The sequence below is a fragment of the Pelodiscus sinensis genome, chromosome 10 (assembly GCF_049634645.1).
Source record: "Pelodiscus sinensis isolate JC-2024 chromosome 10, ASM4963464v1, whole genome shotgun sequence".
Taxonomy (NCBI): domain Eukaryota; kingdom Metazoa; phylum Chordata; order Testudines; family Trionychidae; genus Pelodiscus; species Pelodiscus sinensis.
In genome coordinates this window covers 3,014,339-3,032,032 of record NC_134720.1, presented here as the reverse complement: position 1 = coordinate 3,032,032, position 17,694 = coordinate 3,014,339, and the positions used below count along the sequence as shown (strand labels likewise).

Here is a 17,694-nt window from a genome sequence, read left to right as displayed (position 1 = left end):
GCCACGGAGCCACGCCGGCCCCCAGGGACGCACACGCACGCTCCGACCCAGCGGATCTCACGGGGCGCACACGCACGCTCTCGTCGCACGCATCACATGCACCCAGCTTGGGGGGGCCCGGGAGGCATCTGCAGTGGTTCTGAAAAGGGCCCTACAGAACAGCAGCCGGCAGCAGGACTCCTGAGCAAGTCTGCACTGTGCCGGGGCCTTTCTGCCAGGCCTGTCCAGCTGCAGGGACAGCAATTCCCAGGTTCCTGGAAATCTGCTTCCCCCCGGCACCGCTGCTGAACCCGGTACCTGCCTGCCTCCTCCTGCTCTGATGCTCCAGACATGGGGAACGTCCTTGCGGCTCCGGCGCCAGGCAGGTCATGGCACCAGCCGGGATCCAGGTGATGGGAGAAGTGTCTGCAGAGGCATCTCTGGACTGACTGCAGTTAGGAGGAGGAGACGGGGCTGCAGCTGGCGGCCTTCCAGCAAATCAGACTGCAGAAGCTGTGCCTGGACCTGCCGGGGAGCCGGAGGCAGAAGGACAAATCCAGAGCTGGCTGGCAGCGGGGGAGTCGCGCCCCCCTTGTCCGTGGCAGAGGAGGCCTTTCCATTCCACAGCCTGGGAGGGCACGTTCCCCAGAGAGCCCCCGCTCCACGGTGCAAACGACGCTCCAGCGTCTGACCCACGCTTCCCAAGCGGCTGCTTTGTCACGGACAGGCCCTGGGGGCAAAAGGACTTGCTGGAAAGAACAGCGTGCCCACCGCCGAGGGAGACCTGCCCCCGTTTATTCCCAACTCGGCCCGGCGCGCCCGGCGCACAGGACCAATCTCACTACACCTAGCGTGACCTGCAGTGCACAGTCTGAAATCACCCGCCCCAGGCATTCCCTTTCCACCCCCCCCCGTCCTTCCGGGGCGCGCTCCGCGGGGGTCCGCGCCGCTGGGTTCTGCGCTCAGGGGGAATCATTCGGGCTCTCTCCGGCGTTCACAGCTCCCTCTCGTTCCCGCCGGGAATGGCCGGGCTAAAAAGCCAAGCGGCGCCAGCAAATGGCAGAGCCTCGCAGCCAGCCAGGCCTGCGGCCTCCGAAAGAGGCAGGCAATTGCGCGCCCCTCCGGGAGCTTCCCGCACTCTCACCGTATTTTCACCAGGGGCGGGTGGGGGCTTTGGCTGGAGATTGCACTGGGGCGAAGGTGGCGGGTGAGAGATCCCGGCAAGGAAGAGCTGGGACGTGGCCCTGCTCTTTTGAACCCGCTCCCTGCCTCGGCCCCGGCAGGCGAGCATAGAGAAAACGATCCAGGGACGGGTGTTGGCCTAGGCCACAGGCGCTGTTGGGTCTAGCCCCAGGTCGTATGGCCCCCTGGGTGACCTGAGCCGGCCCCTTGTTCTCCCTGGGACGGGTCCCCTCGTTCACAGGGGTGTCAATGGCAGTGTCCTGAGCTGGCAGAGCGTAGCTCTCGCTTGGCCCCCAGGCCCTTGGCTGGCATGATGGAGTCAGTGGAGCTGTGCTGATTTCCAGTGGCTGAGGCGCCAACCTGCCAGGGCCAGGCAGCGGGGCATCAAGCCCTCTGTGTGCCGTGGGTCCAACAACACTTCCCACCCACGTGGGGCCGGGGGGTGGGGGGAGAGGCAAACACATTAACAGGTGGGCAATGGTAGATGCTGGGGTTGGGCAGGGAGTGGGGGGGAAGGATTGGAGCCCCCAGGAAGTGAAAAGCCCCACAGCTCAGAGCCTGCTGCCCCCTACTCCTCACCCTCCCGGCCTGCTCACTTGCGCCCCTCCCAAAAAGCCCAGCACCCCATGTGACACTGACAGCCAGCTCTCGGCTGAGCACTGACAAACTCATTGCTGGAAACCAGACCAAGTCAGCTGCGCGGTACGACCAAGACTGGGATCGATTCCTAACACTGGGCCTAGCGCCTTTCGGAAATGCTCCTGAGTTGCTGCCTGCATCAGCCTCTGCCGGTCTCTGTCACCTGCCTGAAGAGTGAAGGTTTTGCTTTGTGACCGTAAAGAAGGTTTGCTCCATGTCTCCTGCTCATTAAGAAGGCCAATCAAAACGAAAGGGCCCATTGTGAGACATCACCGCACCATGACTTTGTTAATTGCCCCTTCAGAGGCTGTGTGCAAAAGGACTGGCCCCGGCAGCTCGAATTCTGAAAGATATGCCAATAGCAGGGGAGAAAACGCTTCCTCTCTTTCATTGTTCAGACTCTCCCAGGGCAGAAGCCAGGAACAGAAGCAGAGATCCTCAGGGCCAAGCTGGGTTCACCCTAGAATAGGGGTTCCCAACCTTTTTCGGTCCCCATACCCACTTGGCTTTTAGTAAACCTTCCCGTACCCCCTATTCAATACGAAAGGAAATAAATTCTAGACCCGTGGTCCCCAACACGGTGCCTGCGGGGCCATTTGTGTGCGCCCGCCAAGTGCTCGGGGCTGGCCTGGCCCCGGGCATGTGGTGCATGCGCTGTGCTGGAGCCGGCCCAGGCGCATGGTAAGCGCCGGCCCCGGGAGCGCCGCGAATTGGCCGCACGCGCTTTGGGCGCGCGGCGCTTGCAGGGTGGGGCGTCGGCCCCGGGCGCGCGGCGCTTGCTGGGGGCGCCGGCGCACGGCGCTTGGGAGGAACGCCGGCCCCAGGAGTGCGGCGCTTGCGGGAGACCCTGCCCCCGAGCACGCGGCTATGGGGGGGGGCCCGGCATGCATGTGTCCCCGCCCTCTGGCGCCCGGCAGGCGAACGGCCACGCCCCCTGGCGCCCGGCAACCTCTAAAGGTTGGGGACCACTGTTCTAGACTCTAGAATCCACAACTTTTTTCACTAACACGACTACTTTTGGAATATTTCAATTAGGATACTCTAGTTATTTACCAAATATTCCCCGTACCCACTTGAAAAGCTTCTCGTACCCCCTGGGGGTACGCGTACCCCCGGTTGGAAAACCCTGCCTTAGAAGACACGGGGCACTGATTACATCTGTCACTTCTGGGCCCTGCACGCTTGGATTCCCTTCCTGCCGGGCAGTGAGGCTGCGCACATAGAATTATAGAGTCATAGAGCTAGAAGAGGCCTCAGGAGGCCATCAAGTCCAGCCCCCTGCCCAAGGCAGGACCAACCCCAACTAAATCAACCAGCCAGGGCTTTGTCAAGCCAAGACTTAAACACCTTTAGGAATGGAGATTCTACCCCCTCCCTAGGTAACCCATCCCAGTGCTTCCCCACCAGCCTAGGGAAATAGTTTTTCCTAATATCCAACCTAGACCTCCCCCACTGTAACTGGAGACCATTGCTCCTTGTTCTGCATCTGTCACTACTGAGAACAGCCTCTCTCCATCCTCCTTGGAACCTCCCTTCAGGAAGTTGAAGGCTGCTCTCAAATCCCCCCTCCCTCTTCTCTTCTGCAGACTAAACAAAGCCAAATCCCTCAGCCTCTCCTCATGGGTCATGCGCTCCACCCCCCTAATCATTTTAGTCGCCCTCCGCTGGACCCTCTCCAATGCGTCCACATCCTTTCTGTAGTGGAGGGCCCAGAACTGGACACAACACTCCAGATGTGGCCTCACCAGAGCTGAATAAAGGGGAATAATCACATCTCTGGATCTACTGGCAATGCTCCTCCTAATGCAACCTAATATGCCATTAGCCTTCTTGGCTACAAGGGCCCCCTGTTGACTCATCTCCAGCTTCTCATCCACTGGAATCCCCTGGTCCATTTCTGCCGAACTGCTACTTAGCCAGACGGTCCCCAGCCTGTAACAGTGCTTGGGGATTTTTCCGTCCCAAGTGCAGGTCTTTGCACTTGTCCTTGTTGAACCTCATCAGATTTCTTGTGGCCCAATCCTCTAATCTGTCCAGGTCACTCTGGACCCTATCCCTGCCCTGCAGTGTATCTACCTCTCCCCCAGCTTAGTGTCATCCGCAACATGGGTGTGGAGCAGAGGCCAGGTAGGCTGTGCTAGCCCAATCGTCTATAGCAAAGCATCCATGCAGGTGTGGGGAGAGCCAACTCATCCGACATGGTCGGCCCGGCCTACAATTGGCAAGAGTTCTGTCACCAGCAGGGGAGGCAGAGCTGCTCAGAAGTGTCTCCAAACTTTCCTAGCAGAAGGCATTTGAAAGCAGGCACTGTCCCGCCCTGGCGCCCTGTGGGGGAGGTGGGGGATCCTGCAGAGATCTACGCCCTCACCCACCCTGTTTCCTGTTTCAATCCAGTGAAATTCAACAGTGTTAAGTGCAAAGTAATGTACACTGAAACAAATAATACATACAAAATGGTGGGGTCTACGTTAGCTGTTACCACTCAAGAGAAATCTGGCAGTCACCATGGCTAGTTCTCTGCAAACTTCCGCTGTATGCACAGAGGCAATCAAAACAGGAATGGGATGTTCGGAATCATTAGGAAAGGGACAGAAACACCAGAAAAATCATAATGCCACTGTACACGTCCAGGGTATGCTCCCATCTAGAATACTGGGTACGGGTGTAGTTGCCCCATCTCAAATAGGATACAGGGGAACTGGAAAATGTTCCGAGGAGAACAACGAATATGATCAAGGGTATGGAAGATACAAGGCGAGATTACAAAGTTTAGGGCTGCTGAGGTTCAACAAGAGAGGGTTAAGAGGGATATGATAGAGAGCTATGGTTGCTCCTGTACCTGCTTCGTTCCTGTCCTACTCACTCACTTGCTTACTGACCCAGCTCTGATTCTTGGCTTGATTCCTGGTTCCTGACTCTGACTTCCAACTGCCCCAACCACTAAGCCTGACTGCCCACTCCCTGATTCCTGACAGTAGGAGCCTTGTATCAGAGAGAGAGACCAGACCCTGCCCTCCTGTAGATTCTGTCAGACTTTCCTGCAGGACAGAAAACCTTCCATTCTTTCCTGTGTTTTTCCACTCTCCTCTGTGGCTGAGAAGTACAATTAAGATGTAATTTCTTGGAAGGTTTCGGTACACTGAGAATGGGCTTTGTCCCGCACAACGCTCCCTCGCGCTCTTTTGTTTCCCAGGCACCGTGCCATTCCGTGTGGTCACCGACAAATTAAGTTCTGGTACATTGCATCATGTAAATATTTGATAAGATTAACAGTAACAGAAGAATAATGCAATTAACAGCCCCATACAGGCCCTAAGGGCACTCATTAAAGCCATCAAACCTAATCTAAAGGAAAAGTCTGAGTTTGGAAAGGTCGAGCCCTCCCCCAAAATCTGATAGTCTCACTCTCTGTCTGTCAGTCCAGGCAAGTGAAACCCTGACGTGTCTGTGGAAGTATCTAGCATAAAATAGGAACAACTAGGAACTTGTCTGTTTGTGTTATTAACACGCTCACCAAATGTAGAAAATAGCAACGAAACAACAGAAATGCCACAGACCTGATCTCATTGGTCCCAGTGGGAGCTTTTCCGCTGAAGTCATTACAGCTCAGGCAAAGGAAAATCTAACCTACTTTCGAAAAAATGGAAAGTGCATTATTCCTAGACACCTTCGCACAACCCCAGACTCAAAGCAATCAATCGTCTGCCTCTGTTGGCTTTTATGACAGACACCAGAACTGAACAGGGTGCTATCCAGGGTTCTAATGAAAAGAATCAAAGTGAAGAGTTTCACATAAGAACATAAGACTGGCCATACTGGATCAGACCAAAGCATCCTGTCTGCCGACAGTGGCCATCGCCAGGTGCCCCAGAGGGGGTGGACTGAAAACAATGATCAAGCAATTTGTCTCCTGCCATCCTTCTCCAGCCTTTGACAGAGGCCAGGGGCACCATTCCTTACCCCCAGCTAATAGCCTTTGATGGACCTAACCTCCATGAATGTATCTAGCTCTTTTTAAAACTCTGTTATAGTCCTAGCCTTCACAGCCGCCTCTGGCAAGGAGTTCCACAGGTTGACTGTGCGCGGTGTGAAGAAGAACTTTCGCTTATTAGTTTTAAACTTGCTACCCATTAATTTCATTTGGTGTCCTCTAGGTCTTATATAATGGGAACAAGTAAATAACTTTTCTTTATTCACCCTTTCCACACCACTCATGATTTTATAGACCTCTATCATATCCCCTCTCAGTCTCCTCTTCTGAAAAGTCCCAGTCTCTTTAGCCTCTCCCCATATGGGACCTGTTCCAAACTTCTCATCATTTTTGTTGGTCTTTTCTGAACCTTTTCCAATGCCAAAATATCTTTTTAGCGGTGAGGAGACCACATCTGTACGCAGTATTCAAGATGTGGGCGTACTATAGTTTTATATTGGGGGAATAAAATATTCTACTTATTATTTTCTATCCCTTTTTTAATATTTCTGAGTATTCTAATTGCTTTTTTGACTTCCGGTGCACACTGCGTGGACGTTTTCAAATAACTATCCACGATAACTCCAAGATCTCTTTCCTGATTAGTTGTAGCTAAATTAGCCCCTATCGTATTGTATGTATAGTTGGGGTTATTTTTTCCAATATGCATACACTTATCCACATTAAATTTCATTTGCCATTTTGTTGCCCAATCACTCTTCACAGTGTGCTTTGGTCTTGACTATCTTGAACAGTTTAGTATCATCCACAAACTTTGCCACCTCACTGCTTGCCCCTTTCTCTAGATTGTTTATGAATAAGTTGAATAGGATTGGTCCTAGGACTGACCCTTGGGGGACACCACTAGTTACCCCTCTCCAATCTGAAAATTTACCATTTATTTCCACCCTTTGTTTCCTGTCTTTTAACCAGTTTTTAATCCATGAAAGGATCTTCTCTCTTATCCCATGACAACCTAATTTACACAAGAGCCTTTGGTGAGGGACCTTGTCAAAGGCTTTCTGAAAATCTAAGTATACTATGTCTACTGGATCCCCCTTGTCCGCATGTTTGTTAACCCCTTCAAAGAACTCTAACAGATTAGTAAAACAGGATTTCCCTTTGCAGAAACCATGTTGACTCTTGCCCAGGGACAATCCTCAGCTCAGCCAGACTCGGTAGAGAACATCCGGAAAATGACCGCTTCGGCAAAGCTTATTTCTGCCAGAGTCCTCTGTTAATTACAGGCGAATCTCTTTAGTCCAGCACCCTCGGGAGCTGACCGGTGCCGGACCAGAGCATTTGCCGAACCACAGGATGTCAGTAGTGTCTAGTACAGGGGGCTGGCAAGGGATGGGCTGGGATGCTCAGCCCCTCCCAACCGTATTGGTAGCATCTTGTGCACCCCCATTTTCAGCACCAGACAGCCCCTGCCCCCCATAATGGGGGCACCCTATGGAACCCCGCCCCCTCACCAGACAGCTCCTCCCCATAGGGGGGGCACCCCATGTAACCCCACCCCCTCACCAGACAGCTCCTCCCCCATAGCAGGGGCACCCCATGTAACCCCGCCCCTCACCAGACAGCTCCTCCCCCATAGCAGGGGCACCCCATGTAACCCCGCCCCTCACCAGACAGCTCCTCCCCCATAGCAGGGGCACCCCATGTAACCCCGCCCCCTCACCAGACAGCCCCTCCCCCATTGAGGAGGCGCCCCGTGGAACCCCGCCCCTTCCCACCAGCCCCTCCCAGCGCTCGAGGCGGCCTCGGCCCCGCCCCTGGAGACGCCTGTTCCGACCCGCGCTCCGCCTGGCCCTCCGCGGCCGCCGTCGAGGGGCGGGCGGAGCTGCAGCCGGAAGCGGGCGAGGCGCGGGGATGGCGGCCGCGCCCGGCCCCGCCCCCGGAGACGCGGCCGCCGCGTTGCCCCCGCCCCTGGCGACGGGGCGCGGCCGGGCCGGGGCCATGAAGCTGACGCGCAGGGCGGTGCTGGCGCGCGCCCGGGCGGCCGAGCTGGGCAGCGTCCGCAAGCTCAACTGCTGGTGGGCGGCGCGCGCGGGTGACGCGGGGGCTCGGGCTGGTGGGCGGCGCGCGCGGGTGACGTGGGAGGGGGGGCTCGGGCTGGTGGGCGGCGCGCGCCCTTCCCAACGTTCCCCCGATGCCCCTCACGTGGTTCCGTCCCGGTGCGGAATAAGTTTTGTTGCGTGCACCGCGGCCGGGGCGGATGTGCACCACCCGGACACGTGGTGCCGGGGCCGGCAGAGAGCCGGGCCCCCGCTAACCCATGAGCGTCACCCCCTGAGAGTGGGGCTGGACATCCCTGCCTGAGCCCGGTCCCGCACTGTGCCCAAGGGGTGGCGCTGTGCAGGGGCTGTGTCGCGCACACTTCAGTCTGCACATGGACTTAACGCTAGCGGGAGCCTTGGGCTCGTCCCTCCCCGTTGTGGCCCGCAGGGGTTAGCAGCTGGAGCCCCCCACTGGACGCCAGGGAGGGGACGATCAGGTGTCCCCAGCTGGGATGTGTTTTTCATGGCCCTGAATTTGGTGGAGTCCTAGTTGCAGGGTGTTGGCCGACCCTACAGCCAGCAGGCTGCATTAGCAGGGGAGCTCTGGCTGGTTATTCTGGGACGTCGCTGGAGATGCCCACCACCAATCCTAGCCAGCCATGCTCTGCTCTGCGAGGGTGGAGGTGGTTCAACGCCTTGACCAAAGGGGGGTCTTTAATCTTCCTTTGTTCTGAACTAGGGATGTTAAAATGCGGGTACACTGAAAATTGTAGTGGTTACATGTAGCGTGGGGTGGCAGCCAGCTCCCCACCTGCCACCCTGCTCTCTGTGAAGCCCACGTAACCATTTGACCAGCTACAGTCTTATAACCCTGTTCTGAACCCACACTTGCCGGGACTGTCAAACCCTTCCGATGGACCAGCCAGACCTTCCCCAGTGTTACCTTGTGCCCAAGAGGATAAAATGTACCTAGTAACGCCTGGAAAACACTGACTCTAAACAGCTGTAGTACAGTCACTCTTAGGGGAATTATTACACTTGCTTGGCTGTCCTCCAGGACTTACTGACCCCAATTTGGCAATTATTTCTTCACTACGCCCAGTGATTGCAGGCCCAGGAGGATACACACCGAATCTGTTTTTTCAGTGTTTCTTTGGAGTATGTAATTGCCTGAAAGCAAAATAATGGTGGTCTAGGAATTTGGGGTGGAGGTTGGGGGCTGAGTTCTGCGGCCTGTGTTATGCAGGAGGTCAGAGTAGATCCGTGGTGGGCAACCTGCAGGCCGAGGGCCACATGCAGCTCAACACGGTTCTATGTGTGTGTCACAAGGCCTTCTGTTTACCTTTGCTCATGCTGTGGGTTGCCTGATTCCACTGGTTTCCATCTACATCGTTTCGTTCCTACCAGTTTTACTTCCGTGACACACACGTAAAGCAAGGGCGCGAGGTGCGAGTTGACCATGCTCCCCCACTGCGGTAGGAGTGCGGGAAGCTCCAGAAGGATGCACTATTGTCTGCCTCTTTCGTATTCGCAGGCCTGGCTAGCTGTGAGGCTGCGACGCTCTGCCATTTGCTGGCTCCGCTTTGCTTTTTAGCACGGCCATTCCAGAGAGGAAACTCGATGGAGCTGTGAATTCGGAAGAGAGCCCTCTCCCATCTTGGCTACTGTAATCTTGAGGGCCACTCATGCGGCCTGATCGCTAGCCTAAGTTGCCCACTACTGCATCACAAAGATCACTTCCAGCCTTGGAATTAGGAAGCTATACATTTAAAAAAAAATGTTGGCCGTGCTCCCGTAGCTGTCTGAAGACACACACAATCGGCAAACAAGCCTCATTTGTCAGACACTCAGCTCAGGGCCAGGTTTTCCTTGGACAAATTGCCTTTGAAGTTTTTAATGTTCTTACATTCCCAGCATAACAGCACGACGAGTCATCACGTTTTGGCTCACAATGTGGCTGAGTCAAGGCTGCTGAGAGAACTGAACCTTAACTGTAAACGTTGCTGGTTTGGGGATTTCATACAATGGGAAGGTCAGGGTGACCCCGGTGTTTTGCTTTTCCGAAGTGTGGGTTTCAGGAGACTGTAGGCAGAGTGGAAGCCACAAAACTGTCATGCCCCATTTGGATAGTTGCAGAATCAGTAATTAGGGGCTTATGGAAAGCCCCATTTGAGCTGATCTCCTATATACCGTTGGGGGGGTGACGGTGCGTTGGGGCAGGCAGCCTCAGACCCCTTGGGGTAGGGGCACAGAGGCCCCCGAACCCTCAGTACTCAATTGAGTCTGTTCTCTTCATGTTTGCCCAGCCAAGCCTGCCCCTCTCTCAACTGTGGGTCACTCCCTCCCCCCAGGTAGCCACACCCCCTCCTTTGTTTAAACTCCTTCCCCTGGCCAGGTGAGGCCTTGCTAGCCATGGCCTACCTGCCTGCCCTCAGAGACACTCCCCGCCCCTGCTCGGCAGTGCTTACAGACACCGGCCAGTAGGGGTCACCCACCGCACAACACAGCACCCAGTGACTGCCCAAGCAGAGCCACAAGAGCGTACAGCCCCGTGTACAGCCCCCCACTGCGTCACAGGGGCAACGATTCCTGAAAGGTGAGAGCCGGGGGGGGATAGGAGACGCTCCGCTCTCTGGCACCCTCTGGTGCTAATGAAAAGATGCCCCCGAGAAGCTGGGTTTATAAGAACGTACGTTTTGAAAACCCCCTTGCACTCAGCTGTGGCTTTTCCCACCCGTCGCATCTGTTCACGTGGGGTAAAGCCTCCTTGGAAATAGCTCTAGTTCCGTCTCTGCTTTGCCACCGGTCCCAGCCGTTTCTTTTTCTCTTGCAGGGGCAGCTGCCTCACGGATGTAAGTATGCCTCCTGCCCCTCTTAAAACCAGCCTTTTCCAGGGCCCCCGCCCCAGACAACGCCAGGTGTGCTGACGGCACATTCCTAGAGAGCCAGCCCCTCGGGTGATGGTTAGTCCCGCTGGCAGTGCGCTGAGCATTGGTACGCCGCAGGGTGGGCTCTGCTGCCTCCCTTGGGCATGGAGGGAGCCAAGTGTCCCTTTGGGGTGCTGTAAAAAAACAGGACCGGGACCCTCAGACTCCCTGCTCTAGGATCCTTTTCTTAAAGGGGGGGGGGTTATGAAATTGTCCTCTGCTGTAGCTCTGTCCCGCTGTAATCACCCATCTCCCGCCCTTGTCCAATACACACTGCGCTGCCGGATACGCAGATCGCACACTAGCCCCGTCCCCTGTTGCTCATTCTGAACAATGGGTCCAGTCTCCTGCCTTTCTGAACATCCGTGAAATCAGATGGAAGAGTCCAGGAGCTTTGCAGCCTCTGGTCCCTACAAGTGAAGGCGCACTATCCTAGAACGGCTGAAAGGTCACTCGGGGGTCTTCAGAATACCTCTCTGCCATCCTGAGCGCTTGGGGACTAACTTAGCGTCTGTCCACACCGCAACTGGGAGCCTGCTTCCTCGCCTGGGTGGACACGCGTGCCAGCTCGCTAGAAGGGCCGCGTGGCCATAAGGACTCAGGCTAGCAACCCGAGTACTAACCTTCCCAACATACTCAGAGCACAGATCCCCTTCGTAGGTGGGACGGGGAGGTGGAAAGGGCTGAGCCCTTCGTGTGAGTATTGGTGGGGGCTCTTCCAGCGTCCCGGTACCATGTTCCTGGGCATGGTGGGAGGAGATGGAAGAGATACTGGCTGCACAGTGCCTGGGGACTGAGAGAGAAGTAGAAACTTTCCTGTGTAAGCCTTAGACTGACACTTGATACGCTAAGGGGTTTGTCACTCACCTACCCATGCAAGGGGCTCTGTGAAGGAGCTCACGATGACAGACGAACGTCTTTGGAAAGAGGCCGGCTGTTCACTGCATCTTTCTCTGTCCAGATTTCGATATGCCGGGAGCTGCCAAACATCGAAGTGATCACGTTCAGGTGGGTGTCAGGCTGCCAGCTGCGAGTGGCGGCTGTTCCGCGAGCTTCTAATGCAGGAGTGGGCAATGATTTTTGACCGGGGCCACTTCAGAGTATTTTTAAGTGGCCCTGGGCTGCCCCAGAAGGGGCGGGGCCTCATGCAAAAGGGGCGGGGCCTCATGCAAAAGGGGGCGGGACCAACACACTTCCTGCTTCCCTGCCCACAGACCCTGATTGGTCTGGAGGTGGGAGACCATGTGAAGTCTTTGCCCCCGCCTCCCCCCCCCACACAGAGAGAACCACCAGCTGTTCTGAACAGCTGGCAGTTCGCTCTGCTGCCCATGCCCCTGGCGGTGGGAGGAGATTGCACACTTCCTCGGCCCCCCCGCCCCGGTCAGTCAGAGCCTGGGGGCAGGGGAAGCACACAAAATTCCTCCCGCCCTGCCCTGTTCCTGCAAGGAGCACGTGGCGCTTCGAAGCACCATGCACTCTCTGCAGGCATGCTCCCTGTCCCTAGGCCCTGACTGGCTTGGGGGCAGGGGAGCGGCAGAGCCCCCGCGAGCCAGATCAACGCGCTTGGCAAGGCCGGATCCGGCCCCTGGAAACCCTTTTGCCCACCCATGTTCTAATGCCCTGGCCCAGAGATCTTGAAGCTACAGTGGAAAATCTGTGAGGCCTGTAAAATCTTAACCTGAAAGCCCTTTGCAGGCAAGAACCGCTCGAGCAGCGTCTGCAGCAGGGGGATGGGACAGCCAGTGACTGGCTGTGGTGAGCAAGAGCAGCTGGCAGGATTAAGCACGCAGCCAGGAACCTGCTCATCTCTGCACGCACGTGCCCCTCTCTGGTTGAATTCAAGTGCCCCATTCACATTAGCCCCTGCCCCGCTGCCATACCTGCCTTCTCTGGACCCTGCCTTTGGGGCTCACCCTGCCTCGGAGTGTCTGCATAGCTCCATAGCCCCCCGTCGGTGCTCCCGGTGCCGAAGCCGTGCACGGTGGCTACCTGCTGCCATGGCTCGGGAGAATCTGTACGGAGAAACAAGTGTCCGACAAACAGAATTCCTTCTTGGGAACTGCTCCTTTCCCGCAGGCCTGTCCCTCGGCCCCACGAGCCCCCAGGGCCGGATCACGAGGCCCGAGTGACAGGGCTAGCCTTTTACAAACACGCCAGAGGGCGAGGCCTTGCACGGCAGTGAGAGAGAGCCACAAGGGCAGGGCGAGCTGGCTGCGCCGGGAACCTGCGGGGTGGTATTTTTCAGGGCCCGAAAAGCAGCACAGTGGGTCTCTCCCTGTCAGCTGTGTTGCAAATGCCGCTGGGTACCCAGAATGCCCTGCACTAGCTGGGAGGAGGCCTGCAGGCTCCCGTGGGGATGGCTCAGAACCGGGGCCCGGAGACCAGCGGGGCCCTGCTTCTGCTGGAGGTGGGGCTGTCGTGCGTCCGGCCGGCCCCACGTCTGGTTTCTGCTCTCCAGTGTGAATGGCATCTCCAGCCTGGCGCCCATCAGCCACTGCCAGCACCTGACTGAGCTCTACCTGCGCAAGAACAGCATCCCGAGCCTGGACGAGCTCTTCCACCTCAAAGGCCTGCCCCGGCTGAGGGTGCTGTGGCTGGCTGAGAACCCCTGCTGCGGCCCGGACCCCCACCACTACCGGATGACTGTGCTGCGCAACCTCCCCAGCCTCCAGAAGCTGGACAACCAAGGTGGGTGTCTCTGGAGGACTCGGGGTGGCGGCCTGGGGAGCTTCGCGGGGGCGTGTTGCAGGCCATGTGCACGCCCTGGGGCGGCCGCGTCCTCGTAAGAACGCGCCGTTGGCCCGTGCGGGGGTAAGGGAGCACAGCGGTACCCCGTTCGGCAGCTCGCCCCTTCGGCGGTTACGGGACTCCGCTCTGCTCTTGCAAAACGCGCGTGCTGGGCGTGGATCTGCTCCCGCTGTGCGGGGAAGTGGGACACGTTGTTGTTCGGTTTGGTGAAGGGATTCTGTCCCCCAGCCTCTCTGCAGCCTCTGACGCTGGGGAGACGGGGCGGGGTCAGAGACCTCTCCTTCAGTAGCCATCTTTCTTTGGTGCAGGCGGGGCTGCCGAGGCCAGGGGGAAGGGAGGACAGCGCAGGGTTAGGGCAGGCCTGCACAACATGCGGCCCGCAGGGGCTCACTGCGCAGCCCGTGACGACTACGGGTGGCGCGGCCCCATCCGATCCCCGGCCGGGCGGAGGAGCGGAGCGCCGCTGGGGAGGGGGAAGTGCGGTGATTCTCGCTGCCAGGCTGCCTGCATGAAGCTCCGGCACGAGAAGTCGGGGCAGCACACTGTGGCGTCATGACCTCACAGCCGGCGACCACCAGGTTCTAAAAGGCTCCGGCAGCCCCGCAACCTGGAAGGCAGAAACCAGGTAGGGGAGGGGAAGGGGCTTGTGTGAGGGAAAGGGGGCAGGCCAGGAGAAAGGGGAAGGCACCAAGGCGCAGGGGGCAGGAGATACAAAGGCCAGGGGGCCAAGCGGAGACACGCTCGACAAAAGTTTTTAGCCCGCATGGTCGGTATTTTTTGGGAGAACGTCCCTACTTGCCGCCCGCAGCTGTTTTCCTTGGAGTAATATGGCCCTCGCCGCTTTCCGAGCTGTGCAGGCCTGGTTATGGGTAGCCCTCCCTTCTCTCCCTGCTCTCGGGCACACGGACTGGCCACGCCGTCCCGGTGTCACGCGTGTGGCAAGCACACGTTCCCAAGCAGAATGAGGGTCGTCTGCCATGCTGCTCAATTCCCTGGAGCATCAGCCTAGGCTTCTAACTAGGGCTGTTAAGCGATTTAAAAAATTAATTAATTGCCACCACGGCGTTTCAACGGGGCAGCGCTGCATGGAGCCTGGAGTCATCTGGAGTCCCCAGCTGACCCCGGGCTCCATGCAGCGCTGCCCCTTGGAAGCCCCACGGCAGCGCATTAGGAGCCTGGGATCAGCTGGGGACTCCAGCTGATCGCCGGCTCCGCTATTGCAAAGCCCCGTGGAAACGGCGGAGCGGCACGAACGCCTGCGACTAGCGCGTTCAAAGCAGGAACCTGTTCCTCCCGTCGTGCGCTAATCGCCGGCGCTCACGCAGGGCGGTTGACAGCCCCGCTTCTAACGGGGGCGGCTTGGCTTTGGCAGCTGTGACGGAGGAAGAGTTGTCCCAGGCCCTGGTGGACGGGGAGGAGATCGCTGCCCCCCCAGCTCAACGCAGCCTGGAGAACGGCTGCCCGGAAGCCACGGAGCCAAGTGCCACGGAGTGCCCCACGGAGGGCCCCACGGAGCCAGAGAGTGAACAGCTGAATTTCAGCCTGGGGGAGACAAAGTGAGAGCTCCGTTATTAATCGTTGGGATTCCTTTGCTCAATTTGCATATCATGGTGGGGGGGGGAGGAGGAAGAAAGCCATCCTAAACCACGGACAGCCAACCCATACCTGGGTCACGTGCACAGCCGCTCACATCCATGCAGCACCTGTGAAAACAACAGAGCTCTGCCCTGCTCCCTGGCTTCGTGCGTACCGAATAGCTCCTTCCGGAGACTGCCTCCTGCTGGGCAGTGCCGCCGCCGCGCATGCCTGGAAGGGGAGGGGCCTTCGTGGCCAGTTGTGCAGTATGGGGCGCTTTCCCTTTGGAAACGTGCCGCAGATACGCTCTAGGCCCCGGGCTGTGGTCGCAGTGAGCAGCCCCCTGTGTTTCCAGCCCTGGGAATCGGATTGCCTTTCCGGGCGGTGCTGGGGGCAGGCTCCTGGCCTGGGCTCACCTGTATTTTATGTGTTGCCTTGTTCCCTCCTCCCCAGCAAGGTCCAAGAGCAGCTTGGCGTGACGCCTGGCCCAAGGGATGAATTTTCCTCCTTTTCCCCCCGGGAGACGGACGGCAGCAGGACGAAGAGGGTGAGTGTCCCCCGGGGCGAACGTGAATTCCTGTCTCTGGCCCAGCTTCGGCCTTCCAGATGTGGGCCCAAAGCTGGTGTGTCCCTGCAGAGGCCTCTCCGGCCGGGCTGGTCACAGGCCTTTGGGACGAGCGTTTTGCAGGCTGTTGGTGCGGCGCTAAATGGCCGTCTCGCTCCGGAGAGCCAGCCTTAGGCACGGGGGAGCGTGCCCGGGGCGGGGGAGGCCGGCGGATCCGACACGGTCGCGCCTTCACCACGAAATCACTAGCTCCCTCTGGATACGCAGCCGCTCGCCACGCGGTCAGCGGAGTAGCACCCCGAGAAACGGCCCAGCCTCCTGGCCAGCGGGTGGCAGCGATGCTCCGTGGGATTGTGCTGCACATCTGGCCGGGAGCAGCTGGGCGTGGGGCTTGGCCCCCTGCATCACCCCAGTGATTGAGGGAAGGTCTGAACGAGCCCATGGCCTGTCTTGGTCTGTTCTGTGCGCCCTCCCCCCACACCCGCCCTGCAGCCAGCTGCGGTGCTTGGCCACGGGGCTACTGGGGGCTGCTCCCCAGGCACCCCGGGAAAGGGCCCAGATTTTAGAAGGGCGCCAAACGCAATCTCCTCAAGGCAGCCCTTGGCCGCCCCCGGCTCAGCGTCTGTCCGGCCGCCGCAGAAACCGTGACCGCCCTGTCTTGACAGAACAACGTCCTCAGCGCGATCCTGCTGCTCGTGAGAGAGCTGGACCCGGAGGGCCTGGAAATCGTCCACCAGACGGTGGGGGGGAGACTCCGCGCCTTGAAGAAGGAGCTCCAGGACGAGCGGTAGTGCCTGGGGCAGAACTCTGCAGGGGCCCGCAGAACAGGGACTGGAGCAGCGGCCCTGGGCCGGCCACACGCACGCCAGGCTACGGCAGCGTGCTGGCTAGCGCCGGCTGCCCTTTCGCTGCCACGCATGCCTCCCGAGCCCGCCTTGCTCCACGCCTTCCTCCCGCGCAGCAGGTGCAGGGGCGCGGCCGATCCGCGCTCCCCGGGGGCCAGGAACGCAGCCCCGGGCGGGAGGGGAGATACAGCTGTGCCTTGTGCCGGCGCAAGGGCGGGCAGGCCAGACCCGCCCAGCAGCTGCGGAGGCCGTTGCTCTTCAGCTCGTTCCAGGAGCGGCCGTGGCAGCGTCACGCTCCCCTGGTGCAAGGTGGAGTCACAGCCCGGCCTGCCTCCCGGAGGAGGCCCAGCGCAGCTCCTGCCAAGAAGGATGCGATTGTGCGAAGTAATCACGGTCTCTTAAATTGGGGTCAAGTCTTGACGCTCCGTGTCACGCGGCTGAGTTTTGGTTTTCCATTTCCTAGTCCTAGTCCGGGCTGTGCGCAGAGTGGCCCCGCCAGAGGGGTAGCCCCAAGGGTTATCTGAGCTTGAATGCGGGGTGGGAAGCGCCTCTGTCCTGCCTGCTGGACGGGCGCCGGCTTCCCTCACCGCTGCCTCGTTCAGGCTTCCGCTAAGAGAAACTTCCAACCAGCGCAGGGGAAAATAGCCGCGGGGTCCTGAGCCTGGCAGCCACGGAGAGCCAGCCACGCTGGGTACCTGCCGACAAGAGGGTGGAATTGCTCGGCTGAAGAGGCCGAATTGGAAGAGGGCAGAACTGTGCTGCCCTCGGGGGGGGGGGGGGGGGGGGGTCCGTCCAGCCCGGCGGGTGCTAGCTTGGAACGGGGTTGAGCGGAGGGACTGCTAAACATCCCGGCAGCCTCGGCTCTGCCCCACACGCCCGTGTCGCCAGCTCCCCCTGCGGCTGCGAATAGCACACGCACCGTTACCCGTGCAGGGCCGGCCCGTTGTGATCACGAGTCGCGGTCCAGGCCGTGGAGGAACGCAAGTGAGACGTCAGCCACGACGGGATGCTGAGCGGCTTGCGGGCTAGCCGAACACCTGCCGTGTGGGCTGCTCCGCGGCGCCCTGCCCACAGCCCTCGGGTCAGGGCCTCAGTACCGCCCCTCTGCACAGCCCACGGAGCGCTCCCTGGCACGCGGCCCATTAGCGTGGCCTTGGGATGGGGGAACGGGTTGACCTTGCTAAACTAGGGGGCTGATTCTCACTGGGTTCGGGGGAGACCGGCCCCTACACCCATTCAGAGAGCTAGGCCTGGCACGCTC

The 17,694-nt window shown here is 58.8% G+C and overlaps 2 protein-coding genes across 12 annotated transcripts in view; one reads left to right on the top strand and one right to left on the bottom strand.

Moving 5' to 3' along the window:
• The window catches only part of TRPM2 (transient receptor potential cation channel subfamily M member 2), a 50,597-nt gene extending 43,377 nt beyond the window's left edge, over window positions 1–7,220 (bottom strand). For 2 of the 11 annotated variants that reach the window (XR_012906174.1, XR_012906176.1), the window contains exon 1: window positions 302–7,219. The gene's annotated coding sequence lies outside the window, so the exon portion shown is untranslated. Of the gene's footprint in view, window positions 1–297 lie in introns of all 11 variants that reach the window. The other 9 variants (XR_012906173.1, XR_012906175.1, XR_012906172.1 and 6 more) reach the window with 8 other exon arrangements.
• Window positions 7,221–7,605: 385 nt separating this feature from the next.
• Window positions 7,606–16,854, top strand: CFAP410 (cilia and flagella associated protein 410). The gene is made up of 7 exons (XM_075937310.1): window positions 7,606–7,809; window positions 10,607–10,625; window positions 11,662–11,708; window positions 13,159–13,388; window positions 14,821–15,004; window positions 15,477–15,570; window positions 16,254–16,854. The coding sequence occupies exons 1-7, from the start codon at window positions 7,646–7,648 to the stop codon at window positions 16,377–16,379; spliced, it is 864 nt and encodes a 287-aa protein (XP_075793425.1). The 5' UTR covers window positions 7,606–7,645; the 3' UTR covers window positions 16,380–16,854.
• Window positions 16,855–17,694: the final 840 nt, after the last annotated feature.

Coding starts and splice junctions, on each gene's coding strand:
- CFAP410 (XM_075937310.1), top strand. CDS start 7,646: ATGGCGGCCGCGCCCGGCCCCGCCCCCGGAGACGCGGCCGCCGCGTTG. Junction 11,709..13,158: donor ATCGAAGTGATCACGTTCAG/GTGGGTGTCAGG, acceptor TCTGCTCTCCAG/TGTGAATGGCATCTCCAGCC. Junction 15,005..15,476: donor TTCAGCCTGGGGGAGACAAA/GTGAGAGCTCCG, acceptor CCTCCTCCCCAG/CAAGGTCCAAGAGCAGCTTG.